At 33.6% G+C, this 26,794-nt stretch overlaps 1 protein-coding gene and 1 long non-coding RNA gene across 24 annotated transcripts in view; one reads left to right on the forward strand and one right to left on the reverse strand.

Annotated features, from left to right (window-relative positions):
* MIPOL1 (mirror-image polydactyly 1) overlaps positions 1-26,794 on the forward strand; it is a 410,565-nt gene that overhangs the window by 322,900 nt on the left and 60,871 nt on the right. The window contains exons 13-14 of one of the 22 annotated variants that reach the window (XM_077940916.1): positions 2,561-2,590; positions 13,304-15,895. The exons of 20 other annotated variants lie outside the window; for them this stretch is intronic. In XM_077940916.1, the coding sequence (XP_077797042.1) occupies positions 2,561-2,590; positions 13,304-13,598 (325 nt within the window). In that variant the 3' untranslated portion in view covers positions 13,599-15,895. Of the gene's footprint in view, positions 1-2,560; positions 2,591-8,249; positions 10,576-13,303; positions 15,896-26,794 lie in introns of those variants that run through there. One more of the 22 variants, XM_077940924.1, reaches the window with a different exon arrangement.
* The window catches only part of LOC144330244 (uncharacterized), a 57,573-nt gene continuing 38,289 nt past the window's right edge, over positions 7,511-26,794 (reverse strand). The window contains exons 2-3 of one of the 2 annotated variants that reach the window (XR_013396244.1): positions 10,780-10,997; positions 7,511-7,649 (exon numbers count right to left, since the gene is read on the reverse strand). This is a non-coding gene — a long non-coding RNA (uncharacterized LOC144330244). Of the gene's footprint in view, positions 7,650-10,748; positions 10,998-26,794 lie in introns of both variants that reach the window. The other variant, XR_013396245.1, reaches the window with a different exon arrangement.

Genomic DNA, 26,794 nt, shown 5'->3' on the forward strand with positions numbered 1-26,794 from the left:
ATGGCTAGTTTGTATACTGAAATTGTTCTTCTTAAGATCAGCAGTAATTTTCTAACTACTAAATTCAATGGCTTATTTTAAACTGTATTTTTATTATACAATGAATATATGTTTATGGTGAAAATAAATAAAGACCTTCATATCTTCAGCAATATAGCATAGTGGTTTAAAAGCTCAAGCTTTGAATTCAGAATGTATAGGTATGTGAACCTGGATATAAAACACTATGCTAATGTGGACAATAATGCTTCTATCTCCTAACATTGCCATGATAATTCGGTGAGCTAATATATATAATACTTTTAGAACAATATGTGTTACATAATTCCTCCTTCTCTTGGCATTTCACTCTACACTGTACTATCTCATTCCTCAGAAGGGCTCTACCTTTTCAGGACTAAATGCCTTTGTGTATATTGGTTCCTCTGCTCATACAATGTTATTTTAGGATTTTTTTTTTAAGGTTAGCAAGCATCCGATCACAAATGCAGTTAACTTTTACAATATTTATCCTACTTGAACTCTCATCGTTTAGTACTGTTCATCATTCCTTCCTGAAGCCTTTTCTTTTCTTAGATTCTGTAGCACCATTTTTTTCTACCTTTATTACTTCTCTGACTGTTCCTACTCCATTTCTTTGAGGGATTACATCTCCCAGCTATCCGAAAATAATGGTTTCTTAAAAGATTTTATTTTTCTTCTACTTCTACACAATTCCTGGTAATGCCATCTATTTCCTTAAGCTTCAACTACTACTTATTCGCCAAATAACTTCCAAATACTTATCTTAGTACTCACCTGTCCCCTGAGATCCAGTCTCATGTTTCCAAAACTCTTTACTCTTCACTTCCCTGAAAGTAAAGTCCTGTCCATTCTCCTGTATTTCCTGCCTCAATTAATGCACTTCAGCAACTTCCATGCTGTCCTTGTTTCCTCACTCTTTTTTTTTTTGCCTTTCACATTCACTTTGTCATGAATCTTTGTTTTGCCTGCTGCCTAAATATCTCCTGATTCCCTTTACCTCATCCTCTCTTGGTAATTGCATTCATTGAGACCCTCATCATCACTCATCTAGACTTGCAATAATCATAAAACTAGTTGACCTGCATTGGGTCTTTCAAATTTATCCTCCTCACTGCCACCAATTAATATTTTTAAAATGTAATTTGTATCATATTATTTCCCTGTTTAAAAATTTTCAAGGTCTGTTCATTCCGTACAAGTTAAATGATTTAACATGACATATGAGGCCTATCACTTGCCTTCTCCCATTGTTCTAGTATCATTTTCTCCCACAACACATACCACAACATCTTTCATGTGCTATTTTTTCTTCTCAGAATATATTTCTCTCTTATTGTTGCCTGGCCAAATTTTTGTTACTTCCTAAAGTCCAGTCCAAATGTCACGTCTACAATAAAGACTTTACTGGCTTCTTCCAGTTAATTATTTCTTTATTTTCTGTTTCTTTAATGTTTTCATAGTATTTAATCCATACCTTTACTAATCATCTAAGATCGAGGATGTGTGTGTGTGTGTGTGTGTGTGTGTGTGTGTGTGTGTTTGTGTATAGTGACCTCCCTGACAATTCTGAGGGTTTTTTATATATATGTGTATATATACATCTATGTGTATATATACATACACACACTCAAAGAGTGATATATGCATATATCACTCTTTGAAGTGTCAGGGGAGTCACCGTAGTGTCACACAGGGTTCTTAGCATAGAGCAAACATACTTCCCACAAACTCAGCTGCTTAATCTGTTTGCAGGATGAATTACAGAACAGGATAGATGACTCTGGGTGCTGGGAAGAGGAACAGAGTACATTTCTACAGTTTCTCAATTTTAAAAAAGCCTACATATATGTACATATATAGTACAGGTACATATATACATACACATATCATTTATATATGAATATACACATATATTGTTTATATATGTGCATGTACATATGTATATATACTTATATGTGATATATAGGTATCATATGTTTGTATATGTTTATACATATATGTGTCACATACACATGATACACATACACATGTATGTGTGTATATACATATATGTATATCTATATACTTATGTAAAAACTATATGTGTATGTGTATAGACACATGTAAGCTGTGTATATGTACATATATGTAGGCATTTTTTAAATTAAGAAACTGTAGAAATGCACTGTTCCTCTTCCCAGCACCCACAGTCATTGATCATATTTTATATTCAACCTGAAAACTATATATATGTATATGCATACATACTTAGTTTATATACACACATATATAGTTTATATGTGTATATATATACATGTAGTCTATATAGTCTATTCATCTTTGTATGGTCTATATACATATAGACTATATATACTTACATATATAAACTATATATATGTCTATATATAAAGCTTATATATACACACATATATATAAACTACATGTATATAGACATAGATATAGACTCTGTGTATATATATGGTTTATATATATACACATACATGTATGTGTTTGTGTATATATATAGTTTTGTTTTGGTTTTGGGGGTTTTTATGAGACAGGGTCTTGCTCTGTTACCCAGACTGGAGTACTGTGGCACAATCATGGCTCACTGCAGCCTCAGCCTCCCCAGGAGCTGGGTCTACAGGCATGCGTCACCACACCTGGCCAATATTTTAGGTGGGTTTTTTTGTTTGTTTTGTGTTTTGTGTTTTTTTTTTGGTCGAGCTGAGGTTTCATCATGTTGCCAAGGCTTATCTCAAACTCCTGGGCTGAAGCAATCTGCCCGCCTCAGCCTCCCAAAGTGCTGGCATTACAGGTGTGAGACACTGCACCAGGCATAGGTGGTATATTTTTTACATCTATTTTCTACCTAGTGCACTCTCTCCCAGATTTCCTAAGACATTGACTGTGTTCTATTCATCTTTGTTTCTCCATCTCTTCTAAAATCTCATGCAGATACCTGCTGTAAGGTAAGTACTCTGTAAATGCTATGAACAAATCAACCATAACTGTTTAATAGTTTGAGAGAATAACAGAATAAAGTTAAAGCAGGTCAAGTTAGAGATACACAGGAAAATTTCAGATATACTCCCCTCTACTTTAGGCCCATAACAAATACTTTTGTTCCCAACCCAGAGTCCAGAGTTTACTAGTTTCATAGAAAAGCATGACTTCTATGGCTGGTCCTTCCCTCCCTCCCCTCACTGCCACCACCATACCTTTCACTCTCCGAGGAGCTGGCAGTGCTTACTTCCTGTTGATCAGATTTTAACCACGCACTTCCATCAAATATAATTACATTTAGAAGACCTGAAATCTTTGGTAATAATACAGACTATCTACTGTTGCTATTTATTCATAGAATTTTACATTTATTTTCTTTCAGAATCATAAAAAAATTTAATATTTTATGAAATATTTTAGCCTATAGGAGTATTCCTAGAAAGACAAGTTGTACAGGATTACCATCCATAAGCTAGCCAGTATAGGCAGATCATCACTTACAGGGGAAAAGTCTGTGCATGCCATACCTCATCATCAAAAAATGTCTTCTTGGCCCACCTGTCATAAAGCCTAATCTTTGATCAGTGGAAATTCATTCTCTTTTATTTATGTACTTTTATTGAAAAATGTGTGTGTTTGTGGATGAATAGCATATTGTGATTTAGCTTTTAGATTGCTCTTTTCCTGGTACTGAATGTTTGTACTTGGTTTTGGACAGAGGGGTTATGTCGAAGTAAAGAGAATTAAAGAGCAGCTAAGAACACGGGAACTTTGTAGGAAAAACTTCTCTTAATAGTTTTGTCAAAGACTATCCCTAATCCCCATTTATTAAAGAGAAAACTGACATATCAATCCTTTAAAAGATGTTTTTATTCATCATGAGAGATTTAAAACTTTGTAATTCTTTATGCTATAGTTTCTTTTCCATCTACAAGTATGCTTGCTTCTTGTGGCCTGGAACAAGTGCCAAAGGACTTTTAAAAATACATTTTGCTATACTTAGCATGCCTAAGCTCCACATAGTTACTTAAAGTAAAAGTAATTACAACCAGGCTTATAAGGTTAGAACTCTCAAAGATCTGGATTTTACACGGAAATAACTTTTGTCATATGTCATTTTTACTGTGGTCCAGATTTACAGTGCTATGATTCAAATTCCCTCATAAACTATATAAAATCATATACGGTAACTATATAATGAATAGATGAGACAAAGAGATATGGAAAAAATTGTAAACTTTTAAACGGATTTGTAAGAAAAGATGTATCAACTCAAGAACTTTCATCCTTCCCATACTTTTCTAAAAAGAAAAAATCCATTATTTAAAATTTACAAGAGTTCTGCTCATCTTAAATTTTTATAACATAATTAAAACATCAAAGATCAGGTTAAAACATTTCAATTTGTAGGTTTTCTTAAGTTGTAGATTGTCTTTTGAAATATAGGGCACCCTATATCTTTTGATCAGTATTGACCAAACACACACACACACACACACACACACACACACACACACACACACACACACACACAGCTGTTTAAAGTCTTTTCTGCTATTTGACCAAATACTGATTTCTGTGAAGAATTTGGTGTTACAAAGAAATTGTGAATTCTCAGCCTGGTTTTCCTGCTGACAAGTAAGAACCGTCTGTAGTTCTCTTCGAAGTGTCAGGGGAGTCACCATAGTGTCACACAAGGGTTCTTAGCATAGAGCAAACATACTTTCCACAAACTCAGCTGCTTAATCTGTTTGCAGGTTGAATTATAAAACAGGATAGATGACTGTGGGTGCTGGGAAGAGGGACAGAGCATTTCTAAAGTTTCTCAGTTGAAAAAAAAAAAGCCTACTATTTTCATCAATAGATTTTACTAGATTTTTTACTTTTGTTGCTGGCTCTAGAATCTGATTTTAACTATTTTAACCATATGAAAAATAATTATGCTTAGCATAATGAAATGCCTCAGTGAATTTTTTAAAATAATTTCATTGTCTTTTCATTAAAATTATTCTGGTTCTTGTCAACTTTACCTGTGATATTTTTTCTATAAATTTTTTGTTGGACTGTAAGTGTCAAGGCAAAATTAGACATATCTGAACAATGTAAGTACTTGTTGATTGAATCAAAGAATAAGTTTCATAATTCCTCAACTCAGCAGAAGGTATAAATCAATATTTTATATAATGTTGAAAGTTAGCTTTGATTTATTAGTACTATTAATAAGTGGGAGGAGACCTAAAACTTTTCTAGAAATTGCTCTTTAAAATATATTCTTGTGTTTAAAATTTGAAAGCTGTGAAATATATGTACTTCAGCAAGTAATAAGTCGAATGTTTATTTGTGATAGTTTATCAACAAATGCCCTCCCTAATTAGCTTTGGAAGGCACCTTCTAAATCTAATTAGAGATAGTTTTATTATCATCTATATATGGAAGATGGACTCAGATGGCTCCTAAACAGTCATCATAAGATGTACAACATCTAAACATGCTTAATTTTTATTCTTTGATGTGCAATATGCTTTTAAAGAATTTAATATTCTGAATTTGTGAATCATAAAAGTTAAATTGTATTTGACTTGTGAAATGTGTCATCTCATACTCTGTTAAACAAACATTTCATTAAAATTATCACTAATTCCATTATATGCTTACAGAGTGGATCACCTTTCCCATCCATCTATATATAAAGTAGGTTTCTTTAGAGCTGATTTTATTATACACATAGATATACCTACAATGTTTAACAAATACGTAATTATATTCATTTATTTATAAAAACTAAAGAATTTGGGCTTATATCTTAACTATTGGGGAATGTCTCATGTTGATATGAAGAAGAAACATAGTTTTAATTATCTGAGTTACTCCTTTGTGCCAGGGAAGGATTAATGTGGGATTATTAGGATTGGTGCCTAACCCAGAATATAAGAATTCCAATGGAGTGCAAAGTGAAGGATCCAGGCTAAAGAAGAAAAAGGGCTCTTTAAACCTAGCCTCTGTATTTTCCCCGATAAGGTAGATCCCTTTTGTAACTAACCTTATGGAATGAATGAAAATGAGCATAAAAGTAGGAACCAAAATTTTAAATTACAACATGGCTTTTTGTATTTAATGTACTTCTTCATTTCAGAAACTGTCTTCCAGTGATTAGAACTAGAGTTGAGCTACTATATGTTTCTGCATACTCAGATAGATAAAAATGTTTCAGATGAACGCAATAGGAATTGAAGAAAAAGAACAAACGACTAAATATGAGATATCCATACTGTTTCAGTTCAAATAAAATACAAAAGTTTTGGGTTTTGGTTTTTATAAGTGCCAGTACTACAGTGATTTTAAAAGTCAAAGACTGGAATTTTTATTATTTTAGGGAAATGATAGAATCCACTTATGATGATCATATACATTTTAACTAAAATTTGATAGGGAAAAATACCACATTTTTTATACCTTAGAGACACATACATGTGATTTTCACATAACTATTTTATATGAAATATAAGCTCCTTAGAGGCATATATGATCTAACAAGTATCCTTTTCTTTGTTTCTATTCTTAGCTGCAGTCAATAGCTTTCTAATTTTTTATCACTTGACAGGCTACATAGCTCCTGGATACTTCTGTGAAGTTAGGAGTACTCAACTACCTTACCTGAGATTCGTTGAAGAATTGATAAAAATAAGATGTATAAAGTGATTTGAATTCCCTAGGAAAAGATTACTAAATGACACTAATTGTTAGTGTACTTTAAAATATTTTTATAATAAAGGGGAAAAGGAAGGTATTGTAGAAGTTAGATTTTTAGAAGTTTTAGTCATTCCTGTGAAAACATTGCTCAGTCTCATTAGATTTGATGTAACATATTGTTTAACTTGATACTTTACATAATTCACTCAAAACTTTCCCCTTTGTTGTCTCTGTTATTAAACACACAGGTTAGATATAATGTATTTGCTGGTTAATATAGAAAAAATACACTTTTTGTTTTGTTTTGTTTTTTGAGATGGAGTTTCGCTCTTGTTGCCCAGGCTGGAGTGCAATGGCGCAATCTTGGCTCATGGCAACCTCCACCTCCCAGGTTTAAGCCATTGTCCTGCCTCAACCTCTCGAGCAGCTGGGATTACAGGCATGTGCTACCATGCCCAGCTAATTTTGTATTTTTACTAGAGATGGGGTTTCTCCACATTGGTCAGGTATACTCATCTAAAATCTGATTTCACAGTTGTGCAACTATCCTAAATAGACAAATAGGTTACTAGGTATAGATTTTATTCCCAAAATATAATTGGGAGAAACTCAATTGAACCCAAGAACACATAGAAATACAAATTTCACTTGGATTCTAAGATTCCATAATTGATTATTTATCCCTACTGGGTCAGGGATTTGCCCATGTCCATATTTGCCCCTTGGTAAATTTACAGAATGAAGAATCCTTTGCTTGTTTCATTGTAACTTTGATGGTGATATCATAAACATTGTCCATAGATTAACTTTATTCTTGATCATCTACATTTAAGGAGAAAAAAGTTTGTATAACAATATTGAATATAGTTATAGCTGATGCATATCTTCTTTCTTCCTTCAGTGTTACACATTCTTGAACAACTCAGCAGAGGCACTTGTCACTTCTTAACCTAAATGTAATGAAAAAAATAAGTTATACTACTGTAGAATACTTTAGCAGGTCTTTCTATAGGAAGACTGACCAAAAGTGAAAAAAAAAAAGATTCTACAAATTCCATGTAAATGATATTTTGGAACCTACTAAACTAATTTTAATTTTTTAAGTTGCTTTGGCGTTTATACAATACAAACTAATAGTTCTTAGAACATCATCATCTTTTTAGTTTTTCCTTTGCCTCAAACAACACTATCCTGTGTATATGTATAAGCATATATTGTATCTCTTTCTGTTACTGTGTGCCATATAACAAGCTATATAATGGTAAAAATAACATAAAAAATTTTTAGTGTCTTGAAAGATCTTTCTTAAGTTAAACTAATCTGCCTTTTTAGCTAAGTTATGTGTATTTCACATAACTTCCAAGAAGTTCTCTAGTACTGACTCTCAGAGGGCCTAAATCTTTCCCAGAATGATGGGAGTAGCACAGTTCAAGAACAAGAATGAATCTCTGTATAATCACACCACAATGTAAGGTGACCCTAGGACAGAGAACTGACCAGATACACATATGGGTTTTAGGAAGACTTTCTGATGCTCTTTTTTAACACAGCTGTGAGAAGAATGTGTTTAAGACCCAGTAGTCATTCTTGAGAAGAGCTGGCAAAGGAAACCATGAGGAGAAGAGAATTTAACACATGGGTGTAAGAGAGTCCGGCTTCATTGATGCGATCTGAGGGGAATTCCTAATGACTGGAAGAATCAAACTTGGCAATGAAAACACAAAGCTCTTTTCATCAATTCAAATGCAGACTCTAAAGCTGCAGATGGTCACCTCCAGCCTTGTCTATTCAGTGTGGGGTTTTATAAAATGGCACTTTGGTGAATACTAATAGATCAAAACAAAGATTTAATAACGTAAAGATGTGGTGTTCATTTTTAAATGAGTATACAGGTCAGTGTCTCAGAAAAGGATAAAAAGAGTACCTTTTATATGTGGGTCTAAAGTCTTTTTGTTATTTTTCAACCTGAAAAATAAATGGCATCTTTAACATACAGATTGTGTTTTATGGAGTCCAGTTTACATTATGAAAAAGAGGCCAAAATTGGAGTTTATATTTATGCTCAATGATTTCATTTCTTCTGATTTGAGGACTCTCAGTTTATATTTGTTAATGTCATTCTTTAATATTTTCTTGAAGTACGCTTGATAGGATAAATATATGTTGCCTTTCTCAAGGACGAATCAATCTAATTAAAATATAGTTCAAACATTTTATTCTCAGAACAGAACTTTTTCTCTCACCTTTTCACAGAATGCAAGGAGACATTGTTTAGAACAAAGGAAGACTTTGAACTTTAATTCAGTCCTGAAATTACATTTTGGCTACTTTTTACTTTATTTGCTATGACTTTAGAAATGTACAGCAATTGCTTATGTATTAAAATATAATTCATTGTGTTTAAGCTGTTACTTATTTTACATTACTAAGTCTTTCTTTAAATTGAAATATGCTGTATTTTTTTAGAATAAACTATATTGTACTTGGTTAGCACTTGTAGTTTATAAAATATTTAAGCTAAACCAAACAAATGAAGCTTTATTCTCCAAAATAAAATACAAGCTCAATAACTCAATAATAGCTTTCTTGTTTCTGCCATTTATGAGGTAAATATAATGATTAGGTCTGCATTCCTAATATTTGTATCTAGCAAGTTACACTAACATATAGAAAATTAAGACACTAAAATTGAAAGTTAAAGGGGAGGCAACTTAGTATCTAGTAAAAATAATTAGTGAACTAACAGGACCCTCAACTGTCATTAACTAGGTATATACAAATCATTAAATTTGCTCTCAATGTTCTCATCTGGAAGACATACTTGCTCTAATCTACTTCAAAACATGGCTATAAGGATCAAATGAAATACATGTGCATAAAAGTGCTTTGAAAAGTATAATGTGCTCTGCAAACATCAGCTGTTTAATATCTTCAACTTATATATTTTTAATTAAAACATTATGATCACTTGTTTGGAAACAAAAAGGGAAAAAAATTATATTGTAGCCTCAGAAACGATACAAGAACCATGTAACTTTTGAAAGGGATTCTTTACATATATCTTGAAACTGGAAGTAAAGAGGGTTCTGTGCATTCTCATACATTACTGGTGAGAACGTGAAATGGTAAAACCCCTGTGGAGGAGAATTTGGCAATATCTAACAATAGCACATATGCATTTGCCCTTTGACTAAGGAAGAATCACTTTTAGGACTCTATCCTGAATATAAACCTCCATGCATATGAAGCAACATAAGAATTACAGTATTGTTTTTAATAGCAAATAAAAATAACCCAAATAGGAGAGAAGTTAAATAAATGATGGTACATGCACATAGTGTAATACAATGCAGCTGTAAAAAAGAATAAGAACAATACCTATAAACTGATATTGAGTGATTTCCAGGACAGATTGCTAACTGAAAAAAAATCAAGTGCTTCTCATTTACTGCCTTTTGTGTGAGAAATAAGAATAAAAGAACAGGAAAGATCAGCCAGAAACTAAAATGATTACCTTTGGAGGTATAAGGGAAAGAGATACAGGCACAGATGGGAGTGCAACTTTTCTGAGTATGCCCTTTTGTACAGTTTTGACTTTTGAGTCATGTAAATCTTTTACATATTTAGAAATTGAAATCAAATTAAAAAGATAAAAAGAAAGCCCTAAAAGTGACTATAAATAGGAATAAATATACCTAACTGTATAGAGAATTGATAAAATACAGAAAAGTATCTTTTGATCATCATACTCTGACTATACATCCTTAGTGGCATATAGTCTAAGAATAGAAATACATGCAAAGAAATTTTAAAGTTTACTCACTATGTTAACAGTTATTAGTCCTACTAGTATTAACATTTTGAAATGATTTTATGTATATTGTTGAACTGAGCAAATAAATAAATAAATGTTATTAGGAACCAAGATTTCCACCATAAAATAAATGGAATTAGGAAATAGAAACTGAAATATTACATTTGAATTAGAAATATCAAAATGAATCTCATGATTTGATTTTCCTTATTTATTTTTTGAGACAGAGTCTCACTTTGGAGTGCAGTGGCAGGGTCTCGGCTCACCGCAACTTCCGCCTCCCGGGTTCAAGCGGTTCTTCTGCCTCAGCCTTCTGAGTAGCTGGTATAACAGGCACATACCAACACACCCAGTTCATTTTTGTATTTTTAGTAGAGATGGGTTTTTGCCATGTTCTCCAGGCTGGTCTTGAACTCCTGGCTTCAAGTGTTCCATTTACCTTGGCCTCCGAAAATGCTGGAATTACAGGCATGAGCCACCGCGCCTGCATGATTTTAAATATATACATATTTTTCTTAGCTGTGTCAACTGAAAAGGGCTTAAAAGCAGTAGACATATCTAGCATCCAGATTTTAGTTTCTAAGTACCATTTCCCATTAAAAAGTACCAAGCTTCTAGGTCAGGTAAAATGCAGAGTAGTCTGGGATGTCTTTTTGTGCCAAGAAACAAGCAAATGCTCAAAGATTAACGGGGTTGTATAGAAAGGACACATAAGCCAGCGTGAAAAGGTTTCCACTGACCAAATTTGGGATGATTTGTGAGTCAAAAAAATAAACTCTATTTGATTACAAAATATTGAACTTTTACATCTTAGAGTCTACAAACATATTCAAAAACAAGAGATGAAGGATAAAGAGGAAAAAGCCTTTTGTACAGAATAATGTCAGTTAATAAATATAGAGAGAGTGATACAATTAGAAAATCAGTACCTTGTAACTTCCAGCATAATTAATTCAAGCAAAGACCATTAATCAGCTATAAAATTAGTTAAAAGAAGCAACCTTGGTACTAGAATCAGTCAGTCTAAATAGTTTCAGAGAGCTTACTTAGTATAACTAAGGAGTTTAGAGCTTAGAAATCAGGGTGGGTTTAGACATAGGGGTTTAGGATATCAACTGCCTTAGAACAATATTTAGGGATTTATTATTAAAATTTACTTTGGGTATTTTTCTCACTCATGTATTCTGTGCTTATGTAAATGATAGCAGATAGACCTAAACCACTCAACCCTTTATCAGAAGTCATCTTTTAAAGAAACTATGAGGTAAAGAAGTTTTGCTTTAGAGACTTTGTCAGTATTAGACTAGGTATTGATCCTTTCCTTATTTAAAATTTTGATATTTTTCTCATGAAGTTTTTGTGTTGTGATTTTCAAAACTATTTTTATTAACATATTCCTCATCTTGATTACTTTCTTTTACATCCTTTTAAATTTCAACCTGAGATGAGTGCCTCATTCACCTCACTCTAGTTCTAGCCTTGAATACCCAATAAAAGATGAAAAAGACACTATTACAGGGGGGAAAAAAATACTGTTACAGGGGAATAAAAGACACTCCTAGTTTATTCTCTTTAAAAATAAGAATGATAATGATAACTTGCTAAGTTATCCTAACTTGTATGATTTCTATTGAATGGTATTTTATGTTTAGAAATGATAGTAATATCGTAAACTTGAACTATCGTGGTTCTTTCCACCTTACAGAATTTGGCCAGGTTTTTAATTATATGGTGTCCGTAAACCTTACCACTGTCTAAATTTCTGTATCTCAATTCATGTTTGGAACCTGCATCACTTTTATCAACTGTTACTTTATCTTTATTTCAATCATCTTTTATACTCTATGTATATCAATCATCATATCTATCAATAGGGCCTGATTGCTTTCGAGACCTTAAATGTTGACCTAAAGATGAGAATGTATGGTTTTTATGAATCATAGTTAAAACAGGTAGGGAAAATGACTGTGATGATGCCAGCTTAATAAGTTGAATATTACTTTTACTTTGTAGGCCCATGGCTTAGTCTAAAATTTGAAGTTGCATTGATATATTATCTCTACTAGTCTCCCAAAGGATGTTGCTTGTCTTTTGAATTAAACTTGAGTTAGGTTGATTTGTATTCCCTGTTAATCAAAATTTGAAATGTTGACATTAGAAAATTTCATTCAGTGCTAATTATATATGACTTTTATGAAAGTTAGGAAGGAACGAATCCTACATTTTAAAGTTTAGTATCTGCCTAAAGCCCTATGAAAACAATAGTGAGTAGCTTAATAAGCCATCTTAATAAGATACCTTAATAAAACTAACCAGTTATTCTAGCTTGCTGCATTTCATTGGCAGTATAAAAATCAGTGACTCACCTCCTCCATCATTAATTGAAACTTTTCTGGGTTTAAAATGATCAAAACCTTTAGCAATGTGAAAGCAACATTTCCCAATCTTTCTTGCCTCTTGAATCTCTCCAGTATATATTCTCTATGTAGTGTTTTAAACATCCTTTTTTGCATTGGTATAAGATAAAGAAGTTAACTTGCATTGATTGTTTTATAAATTTTATTTACCACAATCTTTAACATTTATGTAACATCACATGGTGTTTGACTTCAGCTATATAAGAAAAATCATAATTTGTTAAATTTTATAATGTAATATTAAGTTGAGTTTAGGGTCTGAATATAAATAAGAAAGTAGATTAAAATTTGATAACATATTATGACATTAAATAACTGCTTGTGAGGTGATATTTGGAATTCTTAACATTTTACTTTTTTTTTTTTTTTTGAGATGGAGTCTCGCTCTGTTGTCCAGTGGCGAGATCTCGGCTTACTGCAACCTCCGCCTCCCAGGTTCAAGTGATTCTCCTGCCTCAGCCTCCAGAGTAGCTGGGATTACAGGCACCCACCACCATGCCCAGCTAATTTTTATATTTTTAGTAGAGATGGGCTTTCACCATGTTGGCCAGGCTGGTCTTGAACTCCTGACCTCAGGTGATCCACCCGCCTCGGTCTCCCAAAGTGCTGGGATTATAGGCATGAGCCACTGTGCCCAGCCACATTTTACTTTTAAAATAAAACAATAGAGCCTCTATTTTCTAGAATATTTTCACAAATAGCACATTGTGGGTGTTTTGGCCTTTATGCCAGTATATGAAAAACTAAATTGAATATTTTTGTTCTAATATGTTCTCTCTTTAACTTCTTTTTTTAAGAAGCAGCTACATAATGGGTAATGTGAGTAGTGGGATCAAATGAACACAATTTATAGATCTCGTGAAGAGAATCCTGAGGTGAATTTACAGATTTATTTTTATGCTCCTCATTAATTTGTATTTCAACATCCATATACTTTCTGCTTGCTTTACTTCTTCAATGGCCTATTAGGGATGGAAATTAAACAAGTTACAACTAAGAAAGAAAAAAATTATTATCTAAAACAACATGTTGGCCAGTTCTGTTCAGCTGAATGACAAACAACTCAGTCAGCTGATTGAGTCATGAATTGCTCTGCGGATCTCTTCCAGTACTCCACTTTGCTCATTTGTAGGCTCTTAGAAGTCCTCAAACTATTCCATTTTAAAAAGCAAAAAAACTTTAATAAACATCTTATTCTTTGTTGCTTGAACCCAGAAGGTGGAGGTTGCAGTGAGCCAAGATAATGCCACTGCAATCCAGCCTGGGCAACAGACTAAGACTTTATCTAAAGAAAAAGTAAATAAATATATATATATATATTTTTTCTTTGGCTTCAATAATATAACAGAGAACATTACCACCTTTGCCTACATGATCTTTACATTTTTAAATTACAAAATTTTTACATGATGCTTTAGAGAATTTTATTGTGTAGTTTTTGCTCAACCCTTTTACTCTCTTACCAATTTAACACATTTTATTGTTTAAAAGTATTTATTTTAAAATACTAAAAAATTTTTTAATATTTTTATTATTTATTAACAAATACATTGCAAAAGTCAAGTTATCTGAGCTAGTTAAATTCAGATACATTATTGAAAGAAAGGACTTGTTTGCTAGCAAAAGTATTTGTTACATCATATTAATGTTAAATGTTACTTTACATGTCTTCAAATAAGAAAACATTTTCCCAAAAAAGAAATTTAATAGTTTGATATAGAATAGTTGACCATATAACATAAAATACTAAGTAAACATTTTTCCCATCATGGACAAAGTGTACAACTTAAAAACCTAATTTGTTTATGTTAGCGGACTTACTAAATATTAGTCTTTGCTAGTCTAGTTTACACCATATATCTTTTCCTTATGCCAACCTTCTGATTTGCTCTGAAGTATTCTGCAACTTACTATTGTATGATACTAGCCTCAGAGCTAGCTTTTCCAGTTTACTGAGAATGCTTATTATACTGTGTAACTGATAAATCAATAAAACCTCATTGTAATGTGTAAACTGCCATCTCTATGAAGCAGTTAAAAGCAAACTGTGAGTGAACACATGAGTCCAAAAAAAGTATGTTTTGATTATATTGACTCTGAAAATATTTGACTTTCATAGAATACATAATTTATTGTGTAGTATAAATTGGTTGTATTATTGCTCATAATTTTTTGAATAATGAATCCAGTGAATAGTAAAATAATAAAAATGTTTGTGTCCTAGGAATACATAGTTATTCTGGAGAGCTACATGTTAGTGACAAATTAATAGATATGAATCCTATTTTCTTACTTAGGGAGTGAAACCGGGACCCATTAATACAATTTTTATCCTTAGTAATTGAATTTTATATTGGTTTCATACATTTTCTATATCATATGAAAACAAAAATAAAGAACTTTAAAATAGCATTTAAGTAACAATTTAAACACAATAAACTCTACCCTAAGTAAATGTCTTTAGAAAGGAATCAGATCAGTGCATCAAAGATTTATGTTAGCAGTCATGTCACCTTGCTTTTTTTTTTTCTAATTCCTGCTTAATGAACAAGTTTCATTACTCATTAGAATTTGGGTCAAGTTCTAAGTATGATAGCTAGCCTATCTGTCTGCCTAATTATTTAATGAGTCCATACTTTTATGATAAAACTTAGCTTTGATACTGTTTTGTGATAGATTTTGTCCCTTTAGAAATACCCCTTTTGACTACTGGAAGTGGTTGTTTGTATTTTTAAATGGTGATCTAAGTATCCTAATTAGTTATTGTAAAGTGAAAATTTAAACACAAATCATTACAGATATCTCAGGAAGTAAATAGGTGAGTTATAATAGCTAAGCCAAATATAAATATTAGACTTTTTTTTCCAGATCTCAAATACAAATCTATTTCATTCCAAATAAAAAAGATGAAAGAGAAAAATTCCTAATGGATAAAAGCAGAAAGATTGTTGCACATTCAAAACAGGTCATGATTTAAATATTTTTCTATTTAGTAATTATAATAGTTAGATGTTGATCAATTGTATTCATGTCCTAATTCAACAGATTTTTTTAAAACATATTCTGTGTGTTCCAGGCACTGTGTTAGGCACTGATGAACAAACTCAAACTGTATCTTGACCTCACTGTACCTTTACCTCATAAAGTAAATCTTTCAGGAGAGACATATTAAAATATTCATACACGTAAGTATATAATTATAAATTCATTTAATATGATGAGGAAAAATTCCTAGGAACGCTAGGAAAGTATAACAGGTAGATTTAGATTTGTGGTAAGGGAAGAGGTGTTTATCTAAGCTAAGACCAGAAGTATAAATAGGAATTAGCCTGGAGAAATAGCCTTCTGTATGGAAGCCGAAGCAAATAACTTGGCTTGTTGGAGAAACTGAAGGAAGATTTTTGCAGCAAAATAATGGCTGCTTGGAGCAAAAAAGAGGATGGAGTAGTATGCAGAGTCAGATCTTATAGAACCATTTAACTCCCGTGGTGGTTTTTGTCTGTTATTTCCCATTTTTTGACTTTATCTTACAACAGTGGAAGTTGTTGATGGATTTCAATCTGGGATATATTCTGATTTGCATTTTTAAAAGACTAACACTGACTACTATGTGGAAGATAATTGGAATGAGACAAGAGTAGAAATAGAGAGACTCACTAGGAAGAAATAGAACTGATGAGAAATTGTGATAACTTGGATGTTGGTGGGGGGAGATTGAGAGAAATAGTGAGATGAGATAAATTTGGACAGTAGACTTTCTGGAAAGATACAGGGTGTCGAGGAGAGCTCCCAGATAATTGTCTTGAACAGTCTGATAGATGGGAATACCATTTACTGAGATTTGGAAGACTGGAGGAAGAACAGAGTGAAATGGAATGACATCTTTAGCAGGTTGAATTTCAGTAGTATGTAAATTTCAGTAGTATGTAAAACATCCAGGTGGATGTTCGTCTTGACATCTTAGTTTTTCTTTTTCTTTTTTTTTTTTTTTTTTTGAGATGGAGTCTCGCTGTGTCATCCAGGGTGGAGTACAGTGGCGCGATCTCAGCTCACTGCAACTTCTGGCTCCCAGGTTCAAGCAATTTTCTGCCTCAGTCTCCCGAGTAGCTGGAATTACAGGCACCCACCACCATACCTGGCTAATTTTTTTTTTATTTTTAGTAGAAACAGGGTTTCACCATCTTGATCAGCCTGGTCTTGAACTCCTGACCTCGTGATCCACCTGCCTTGGCCTCCCAAAGTGCTGGGATTACAAGTGTGAGCCACCGCACCCGGCCTGAAGCTTACTTTAAAAGGACAAGGGATGTATAATCATTAACATGAAAGACTACCAAAAAAAAAAAAAAAACACAAACTGGAAATAAAATGAGCATGAATGGACAGCTGCTAAAATATTTTGGTGAAATAAGAATAAAAGGGGTCCTTAAATAATGAAAGGATGGAAGTTGAATGAGAGTAGTTCCTGTCCTACCTTGAGTTATTTGAAGGTACTTAGAGAATTCTTTGAAACTTACTTCTTCTGCCCTCCAATTCAATTATTATTTTAATCAAGCATGTGCTATGCACCAAGCAGTGAGGCAAGCACTGAGAATTACTGGTAAAATATAATTCAAGGCAGCAGCATCTGACATCACTGAGCATACAGTCTAGCAAGGGACACTGACTAGTAAACAGCAATCATAATAGGGGAAGTGTATAGTATGTGGGAACACTTAGAAAGGACGTCTGTCTCCAACTTGGGTGAATCAAGGAAGGTGTTATCATTGTGAAAACCATATATTCCATTAACTCTTTGGGCTATGTTGCTGTAAGTCTTTATTACTTTTTAGAGTGTACCATAGAGTGTAATATCTTCAATTTTAGAACCTCCAAAAATATGATTTTAAAATACTGAATTTGCTACGGCACATGAACAATATTGTTCACCTACTAAAGGAATAACATAGAATCTAATCGAATCGATATCCCTCACTTAAAACCCTTGGGTTTATATGTGTTTCATAATTCAGAATTTTCCAAATCTTATAAAGGGATGTTGTTCCAGAAAGCACCCTATAATCAAACACATGAATATTTTTGCAATGAGATATATGTGAATTGTCACCTTAAATCAAGTCAGGTTTTGCTGCAACAGGAGTGCAGCAAACTTATCAAAGTACCTTTTGTTTTTCAGAGCTTTCTGAACTTTGAAATTGTACATTAAAGGATTATGCATATAGCCTACTTGTCCATAAAAAAAGTTGGACCTGATGAATTAACAATAAAGATACCCAGTGAAAATTTTATATTGTTTTGTGCCCATAGTAATTGTTGAAATTAAAGAGAACTCATTCAGTTAAATTTGTTCCTCTATGATGTGTATTGAATATTCCTCAATGAGGGAGAGAATAAATGGGAAAAAGTAGAGGATACGCTTAATGGCTTCTTTATCATAGTATTTCTAAGAGACTATGACATATCAAATGTTGTTAAAGTTATAGAGAAAGAAGAATCACCAAAAATGTGATAACTTAAAATATGATTTCTTAATAATTTGACTAAATATTAGTGTCTCATAATCAAGCCTCTCTAGTCAATGTAGTTGTATATTTGTTTTTTTTTTTTTTCTAAGAAATGCTACACACAGCAAAACCTATCAACTAAATGCATTTTACACAGAATGACTATTATTCCTGATAAGGAATTTGTTATGCTATGTTTAGAATTATTGCTATACTACAGTGAGAAGGCACTTGGAAAGGCAAAGTGGACTTGTACTTCTTTTCTTTTCTTTTCTTTTCTTTTTTTTTTTTGAGACAGAGTCTGGTTCTGTAGTCCAGGCTGGAGTGCAGTGGCACAATCTCAGCTCACTGCAAGCTCTGCTTCTCGGATTCACGCCATTCTCCTGCCTCAGCCTCCCAAGTAGCTGGGACTACAGGCGCCTGCCACCACGCCTGGCTAATTTTTTGTTTGTTTTTGTTTTTGTTTTTGTTTTTAGTAGAGACGGGGTTTCACCATGTTAGCCAGGATGGTCTTGGTCTCCTGACCTTGTGATCTGCCCACCTGGGACTCCCAAAGTGCTGGGATTACAGGCGTGAGCCACCATGCCCAGCCATGTATATGCTATTTTATAACACCAGTTGATATAGTAACTTAACAGACAAGGCTGAATTTGTTATTAAAAATTTGTCCCAACTGGGAACTTTTTATATTTCAACATTTCTCCAAAACTTTATCTCTTTGTTATTAAAGTTTTTTTTCTAGAATCTGACAAACCAGTTAAGTTTTATTTTTAATGAGATGCAAAACTACATATTAGTTGGGTTAAGTAAAAAGAAAATGTCAAATGCCACACATGAAAGGTTTTTTTGAAGGAGAGATTTGTAATTTTTTTTTTCTGGAGAAGATGTCCTTTTGCATCAGGCTCCAGCTACATTTTGTTTTTTGTTTTTTGCTTTGTTTTGTTTTGTTGTTTTTGAGACAGAGTTTCGCTCTTGTTGCCCAGGCTGGCGTGCAATGGCGCTATCTCAGTTCACCGCAACCTCCCCCTCCTGGGTTCAAGCAATTCTCCTGCCTCAGCTTCCCGAGTAGCTGGGATTATAGGCATGTGCCACCACGGCTAATTTTGTATTTTTAGTAGAGACGGAGTTTCTCCATGTTGGTCAGGCTGGTGACGAACTCCCGACCTCAGGTGATCTGCCCGCCTCAGCCTCCCAAAGTGCTGGGATTACAGGCGTGAACCACTGTGCCCGGCCTCCAGCTAGATTTTGAAGGATGGGCCACTAATGGAGAAAACAAAATAGATACACAATTAAAATTGTTTTAAAGCCTCAAGTTTTCATTGAAACCAGATGAAAGCTGTTTTTACTCCTCCCCATAGCGTCTTTCTTTACAATTTGGTGAATGTAATCACTATTTTAAGGGAAGTATTTAGCCTATTTGTGAATAAAAATTTTTACTGACGTGCCCAAGAAAGATAAAAACAAATGTGTGTATATTCATAGTGCTAAACTTAACTTTGAAATGTTAGTGTCTTCAACACTGTCAACTTCTTTATAGACTTTAAAAACTATAAATACTGATTAGTAATTTCCAGACAATACACAATTTTATAAAAGTATAATTTGAATCTCAAAAATGTATCCTATACGTTTTTTTGTTTGTTTGTTTGTTTTTTTGTAGACCAGAGTGCAAGTTCTGTGACAAAAGCAGGTAATTTGGTTTTATTTATTTATTTTTGAGATGGAGTCTCACTCCGTCGCCCAGGCTGGAGTGCAGTGGCGTGATATCGGGTCACTGTAAGCTCCGCCTCCCGGGTTCACGCCATTCTCCTGCCTCAGCCTCGGGAGTAGCTGGGACTACAGGCGCCCGCCACCACGCCCAGCTAATTTTTTGTATTTTTAGTAGAGACGGGGTTTCACCGTGTTAGCCAGGATGGTCTCCATCTCCTGACCTCGTCATCTGCCCACCTCGGCCTCCCAAAGTGCTGAGATTACAGGCGTGAGCCACCGCGCCCAGCTGCGATTATTACACAGGAAACAAATTCCTGGAAGTGGAATTCTTGAGTTAAAGAATATTTAGAACTGTTAGAAGAAGTTTCTAGATCAATTAGAAAAACAATTAGGCTATTTTTAGAGATATCCTTGAGGAACTGTGTATTTTTAACTCCCTTCAAGTACATGGAAAAGAGAGAAATATAGTACTGTTTTTTAATAGCAGGAAGGTAGCATTTCATCTTGCCCTCTAATTATAAAATATATTATAATATTCTCTGAGTGATCTAAGTTGCAAAATTTGTAAAGATATATAGTAATAGCTAGAATTTAATTTGGGTTTAGCCTATTTGTCAATAAAAATTTTTACTGATGTGCCCAAGAAAGATAAAAACAAATGTGTGTATATTCATAGTGCTAAAATTAACTTTGAAATGTTAGTGTCTTCAACACTGTCAACTTCTTTATAGACTTTTAAAACTATAAACACTGATTAGTAATTTCCAGACAATACACAATGGTACAAATACTGAGAAAGTCTGTATTCAAAATTTCTATACTTTTAAAACATGCTTTTTTAATAACTTTCAAAGACACTGGTATCCTAATAGAAAAGAATGATGTGAAGCTGAAAAAGGCAGTGTGTGTCCCATCAAAGAGCTTCACTGCTATGGTTTGCACAGACTGAGAGAGAAGGTTTGGACAGAAGTTAATAACTTCCTTGAGAATAGTCAGTCATCCTCTGTTCTCAGTAAGCATGTCAAAATAGTGGACCAGAGTCTTTGATCGATTAATGTGAGTGATTTAAATCTTCAGGTATATGAACATAGCATTCGAAGTACTATACCTATGGGAAGTTTTTGGCAAAAAGGTGACAAGTATGAATAACTCTTTCAACTTGTTTTTTACAGTTGGCAACACCTCTTCTTGCCATTTCATTGTAAGCATTAATACAAAAAATTTCTTGTTAGTCTGACTACTTACTGGATGGAATTTAAAACATTTTATCACTTTTTGGAAAGATGTAGGATTTTAGTGGAAAATGTAGACTAGTGTAAGAAAAAAGCAACAAAATTGATTTTATTTTCATCTCTGTTACTGTTATTACAAGACATAGAGAAAGACAGCTAATCGAAAAAATTGTGTCATGTATTTAGCACTACTGGTTGGATATATTAAAAGCATTTCATACCTCCTTTGCCTGTGATAAGTTTATACCACTGGTTTTGAGTTGTTTCCTAATACTGCTACAGTAAACATACTTGTACCTAAATATTTGGAGAGGGTTCAAGTGCCTGCAAATATAATTAAGTTAAAAAGAATCTGGCATGTTGTAATTTGTGTATATGTATGTGTATATATAATGCTAGTAATATATTAACATAATTTTCTTTGTTCATTTATTATTTCATAGAGTAGGATGGCACTAAGTAACCTCTTAGTTGTTCAGTACAGGGTAATACAGAGAGAAGGAAGGCTTCAAGGAAATTGAACATGGCCCTGTAGAATGGGTGGGATATGAATTAGCACAGGGGAAAGAAGAGAGGGTAATACAGAGGAGAGAAGTAGCAGAGATGAAGCACAGGCACAAGAGTAAATATAATCTATGAAAGGAGCTGCAGAGAGGTCACCCTGGCAGGAGCAGAGGCTCCTGGAGCATGAGATCAGATAAGCAAGACTAGTCTGAATTACTGAGAGCCTTCAAAAGTATGCAAAGACATTTAGATTTCATGTGATAGGAAATAAGAAGCCAGTGTAGAGTTTTTAAAGCAGCGATGATTACTTGATGAAAATAGCATTTTAGGAACATCGATCTCTCACTTAGCATTGGAAGATTAATTAAATCAGGTTGGTGTTACAGGTAAGAGTACCAGCTAAGAAGCAGTCATGATAGTATAGTATTTTAAGATAGACAAATGATGGGCTGATGTAGGTTGGTAGCAGTGAGAATGGGAGGAAGAAATTCGTATCAGAAACACTATTGACAAAATGTGATTTAATGACCAACTAGATGTGAAGGGTAAAGAATTCAGCATTTTAAGGTTCTCTGCATAAGAGATAGGAAAAACACAGTGCCATTAATAGAACGTCTTCATTTCAATACTAAGAACTAATTTCATTTTCTTTTTGTGTAACCCTAACTTATAAACTTATGAGAAAAAATATTAAGTTGAGTTTGAAAAAAGTACGGCCAGATGGCAGATATAAAACTCATCAAAATTGGCTTCTAGAAACTGACAAGGAAAAGAAAGGAAGGGCTTGTAAGGATTCTTCTCTGGGAATAATAGAAATACCCATGAGAATTTCTTTGGAATGACAGCAGTTTAGATTGTATAACCCCATTTCCCAAATAATTAAACTCTTTCCATGGAGTTTAGTGCTAAAAGTCAGAATGTCCAAAGTTATTCTGAATGATAAAGATTATTCATAAGAGCTGTATCTCAAGCCGTTCAAAGATAGGCCAGATGTCAAGGCTGCAGTTTGAGGTATCATCCTTCAAAAGGCAATAATATGTAACTCCTCTACTGGGCAAACAGCAGATCACTTTCTGAAGTGATGTCATTCAGACTGAGAATTATCAGAAGTAGCCTGATGTGTGAATATTTTAAAGTCCAGATATAAGCAGCTGGAGACTGCATGTAGAAAGGATTTTTTTTTTTTTTTAAGATGGAGTTTCACTCTGTCACCCAGGCTAGAGTGCAGTGGCATGATCCCGGCTCACTGCAACCTCCGCCTCCCAGGTTCAAGTGATTCTCCTGCCTCAGCCCCCCGAGTAGCTGAGATTACAGGTGCCCGCCACCGCGCCCGGCTAATTTTTCTATTTTTAGTAGAGACGGGGTTTCACCATGTTGGCCAGGCTGGCCTCAAACTCCTGACTTTGTGATCCACCCGCCTTGGCCCCACAAAGTGCTGGGATTACAGGCATGAGCCACCGTGCCCAACCAGAAAGAATTTTACTAATTATTTTGTTTAAGAAGGCACATGATGAGGATGGACAATGAATAGTTATTGTAAATCTTTGCTTATTTGCCTCTCTTTGTTCCTGCCAGACTGACCTCTATTCAGTTCCTCTCATAGATTATATTCATCCTTGTACCTGTGCTTCACCTATGCTGCTTTTTTTCTATACCTTACCCCCTTTTCTTTCCTCTTTGCTTTTTCATATCCCACCCATTCTACAGGACCAAGTTCAATTCCCTTGAAGCCTTCCTTCTCTCTGTATTACCTGTACTGTACAACTAAGAGGTTACTTAGTACAATCCTACTCTATGAAATAATAAATGAACAAGAAAAAAAAAGTAATTTATTACTAGCATGATATGTATATATATATAAGCTAATAAGCAAATATTTACAGCAACTATTCATTCATATTATCTAAGTGATTTACTCAAATAGGTATTTCTACCAAAGTTAGGTAACAAAACACATACCAGAAGAGGCAGATAACTGCGTATCACCCAAACCTAAACTAATCTAAGGAAAAATAACAAATTACAATTTTTACATGTCATGTTTTGTAGAGTTTCTGAAAATCCTTGAGGATTTTATCAGGAGACAGGTTTGTGACTATTTTCGTAGCACACAGATGAGAATTGTTCTGCTAATTAAGATGAAACAATAATTTTCATTTGGCCTTACAGAGCTGGCGCTTTAGGTGACCATATGGTACCTTGAGAGGAGGGAAGGGGACCTATTTGCCTCCTCTGCTCTATAAGCTGTCATCTTGGGGGACAGAGAAGGTGGTGGGCCAGTCCTTGTGTCCTTTCCACCTTCCATGCCCATACATTACCCATCTGTTCAAAAGGAGAGGAAGAGGCATTAAGGGATGGAGGGTGACTATGTATTACTTACCCATTTTTGAGTAAATGTTTGTTATTCCAAAAAAAATTGGCAAAGTATCTTCCATAACTCTCTAAATCATAATCATTATAAATAAATGAGGCCTTAATTATTTGCTGCCAATTTCTGGATATTTTCTAGAATACATAGATCTATATATATTGTTAACAGTATAAATACTGTAAGTCTAAAGGAAATCACATGAAAAGTCTATCTCTGTGATCACTCACAGTAAATAAATTTGAACATAAGTGTAATTCACACTTAAGATCATTGTAACTCAGTCCCTGATATAGTTTACTAGTGTCCTGTCAGTTCAAAAGAGTTAATTTGTTCCTATGTTACTAACTTACTACCAAAGAATAATCTAGGTACTGAGAATAAAGCCCATTAATCCTTACTACTAACACTTTAACGCATAAAAGAAAGATGTATGTGATTTAATTTCAAGTCATCTATGGTGCTTGAAAAGTATTAACTGTGAAGTGAATGGATATTAAAGAATGAAAATTACATTTACAAGTGGCATATGAAAATCAGGAATCAGGAAAAAAAAATGAAAGTCAGTCTTACAGTCTTACTAAGAGAATAGTCTCAAACCTGTCTCCTGGTAAAATCTTCAAGGATTTTCAGAAACTCTACGAAACACGACATGTGAAAATTGTAATTTGTTATTTTTCCTTAGATTAGTTTAGGTTTGGGCAATATGCAGTATCTACCTCTTTTGGTATGTGTTTTGTTACCTAACTTTGGTAGAAATACCTATTTTGAGTAAATCATCTAGTTAATATTAATGAATAGTTGCTGTAAATCTTTGCTTATTAGCTTATGTATATATATCATGCTAGTAACATATTAATATGTTTTTTCTTGTTCATTTATTATTTCATAGAGTAAGATGGTTCTGAGTAACCTCTTAATTCTTCAGTCTTTCTCTGCATTAAGAATTCCTTGTCTATAAAATACAAAAGAAGTATGTATGTTTCTACACTATTTTGTGATAAATGAAAATATAAACATATGTGGTATGGGCTTTATAACATTTTCTATTTTCTGTGTTGTGATGTTATACTAATTAAATAAAGTATAGTCTATGATGAGTATGCATCATAACAATTTCAGAGCAATCTGCCTATTCGTGGTTATATAGCAACTAAATTTGATGTTTTAGAAAAGTAAATCACTCTTATTTATGTAAAAAGATTAGGACTCTGTAAAATATCTAAGCCCAATAAAATGCAATTTTAAACTGCCAGAAAGAAGCAGTGGCTACCTGAAAGTCCAATAATACCATGAATGAAATTATACTTCAGATTTCTATTTATTTTATCCTTATCTTGAAACCAAGGATTGATTCCCCATAAGAAAAAGACTGTGAGGACAGTATAATTGGGCAGTTTTCAAAACAATATTTAAGAAGGAAACAACTTATCACTCAATTTTTAACAAAAGACACTCTAAAAATAGTGAAACTGTGATGTTTTAAATAAGACAATGATGTAACCAACAAACTCCATTTCCAGCTGAAAGAAATCAGGATACATCAAGATACTCTATGAGCCTTCAGTTGTAACTTAAGCATATGCTCACATGGGGAGTAGGAGAGTAAAACACAAACACAAGAATAAGGCAAAAAGAGAGACTTTCCCACTCATCTACATCCTTTTTAAAAAATACCACTGATGTACCCCATTACAATTCTTAGAAATCAAATAATTTTAAATGGGATCATTGAAATGGTTGACACTGAATTTGTTTTTTCCTACTTTCTGTCACATGCCTGCTTATTTTTGACTCCGATGCTTCTTCCATAGAAGGTGCATAAGCAGTCCACATTCAAGGCAACTTCATTCATTTGTAAGCTTCTTCTTTTTTCTTCTGACAAATTATGAAATCAAAAGAAGAGCTGAAACCAGCCTGACCAACATGGTGAAACTCCATCTCTACTAAAAGTACAAAAAATTAGCTGGGTATGATGGCACATCCCTGTAATCTCAGCTACTTGGGAGGCTGAGGCAGGAGAAGCCCTTGAACCCAGGAGTTGGAGGTTGCAGTGAGCTGAGATAATGCCACTGCACTCCACCCTGGCAAGACTCCTTCTAAAAAAAAAAAAAAAAAAAAAAAAAAAAAAAAAAAAAAGGAAGAGAAAGAAGGTGAAGAAGAAAAGAAGAAGATGAAAAAGAAGAAAAGAAGACGACGAAGAAGAAGACAAAGGAAGAAAAAGAAGACGAAGAACAAGAGGAACTGAAATACCTTTACTTAGTTATTACTTAGGGTGAAATTTTATCTAACATATTTCTCACCAAACCAAGTGAGAGAAATCTGTTCTTTTTAGATAACTGCTCTATCATTCAATGTTATTCTGCAAAGATTATTGACAAACTATATACTATAAATCTTCACATCAATTAATTGACTTTCTTTTATTCTTGAAACCTACCTTTAGGAGGTCAGCATCAAAATTTCAGCCCGTTACTTTAAAATAAGAAATGTAAATGTACTCCTTATTCCCAACATATGTGTGCTATATTTATTCATAAACAATATTC

The sequence above is a fragment of the Macaca mulatta genome, chromosome 7, assembly GCF_049350105.2.
Source record: "Macaca mulatta isolate MMU2019108-1 chromosome 7, T2T-MMU8v2.0, whole genome shotgun sequence".
Lineage (NCBI taxonomy): Eukaryota > Metazoa > Chordata > Mammalia > Primates > Cercopithecidae > Macaca > Macaca mulatta.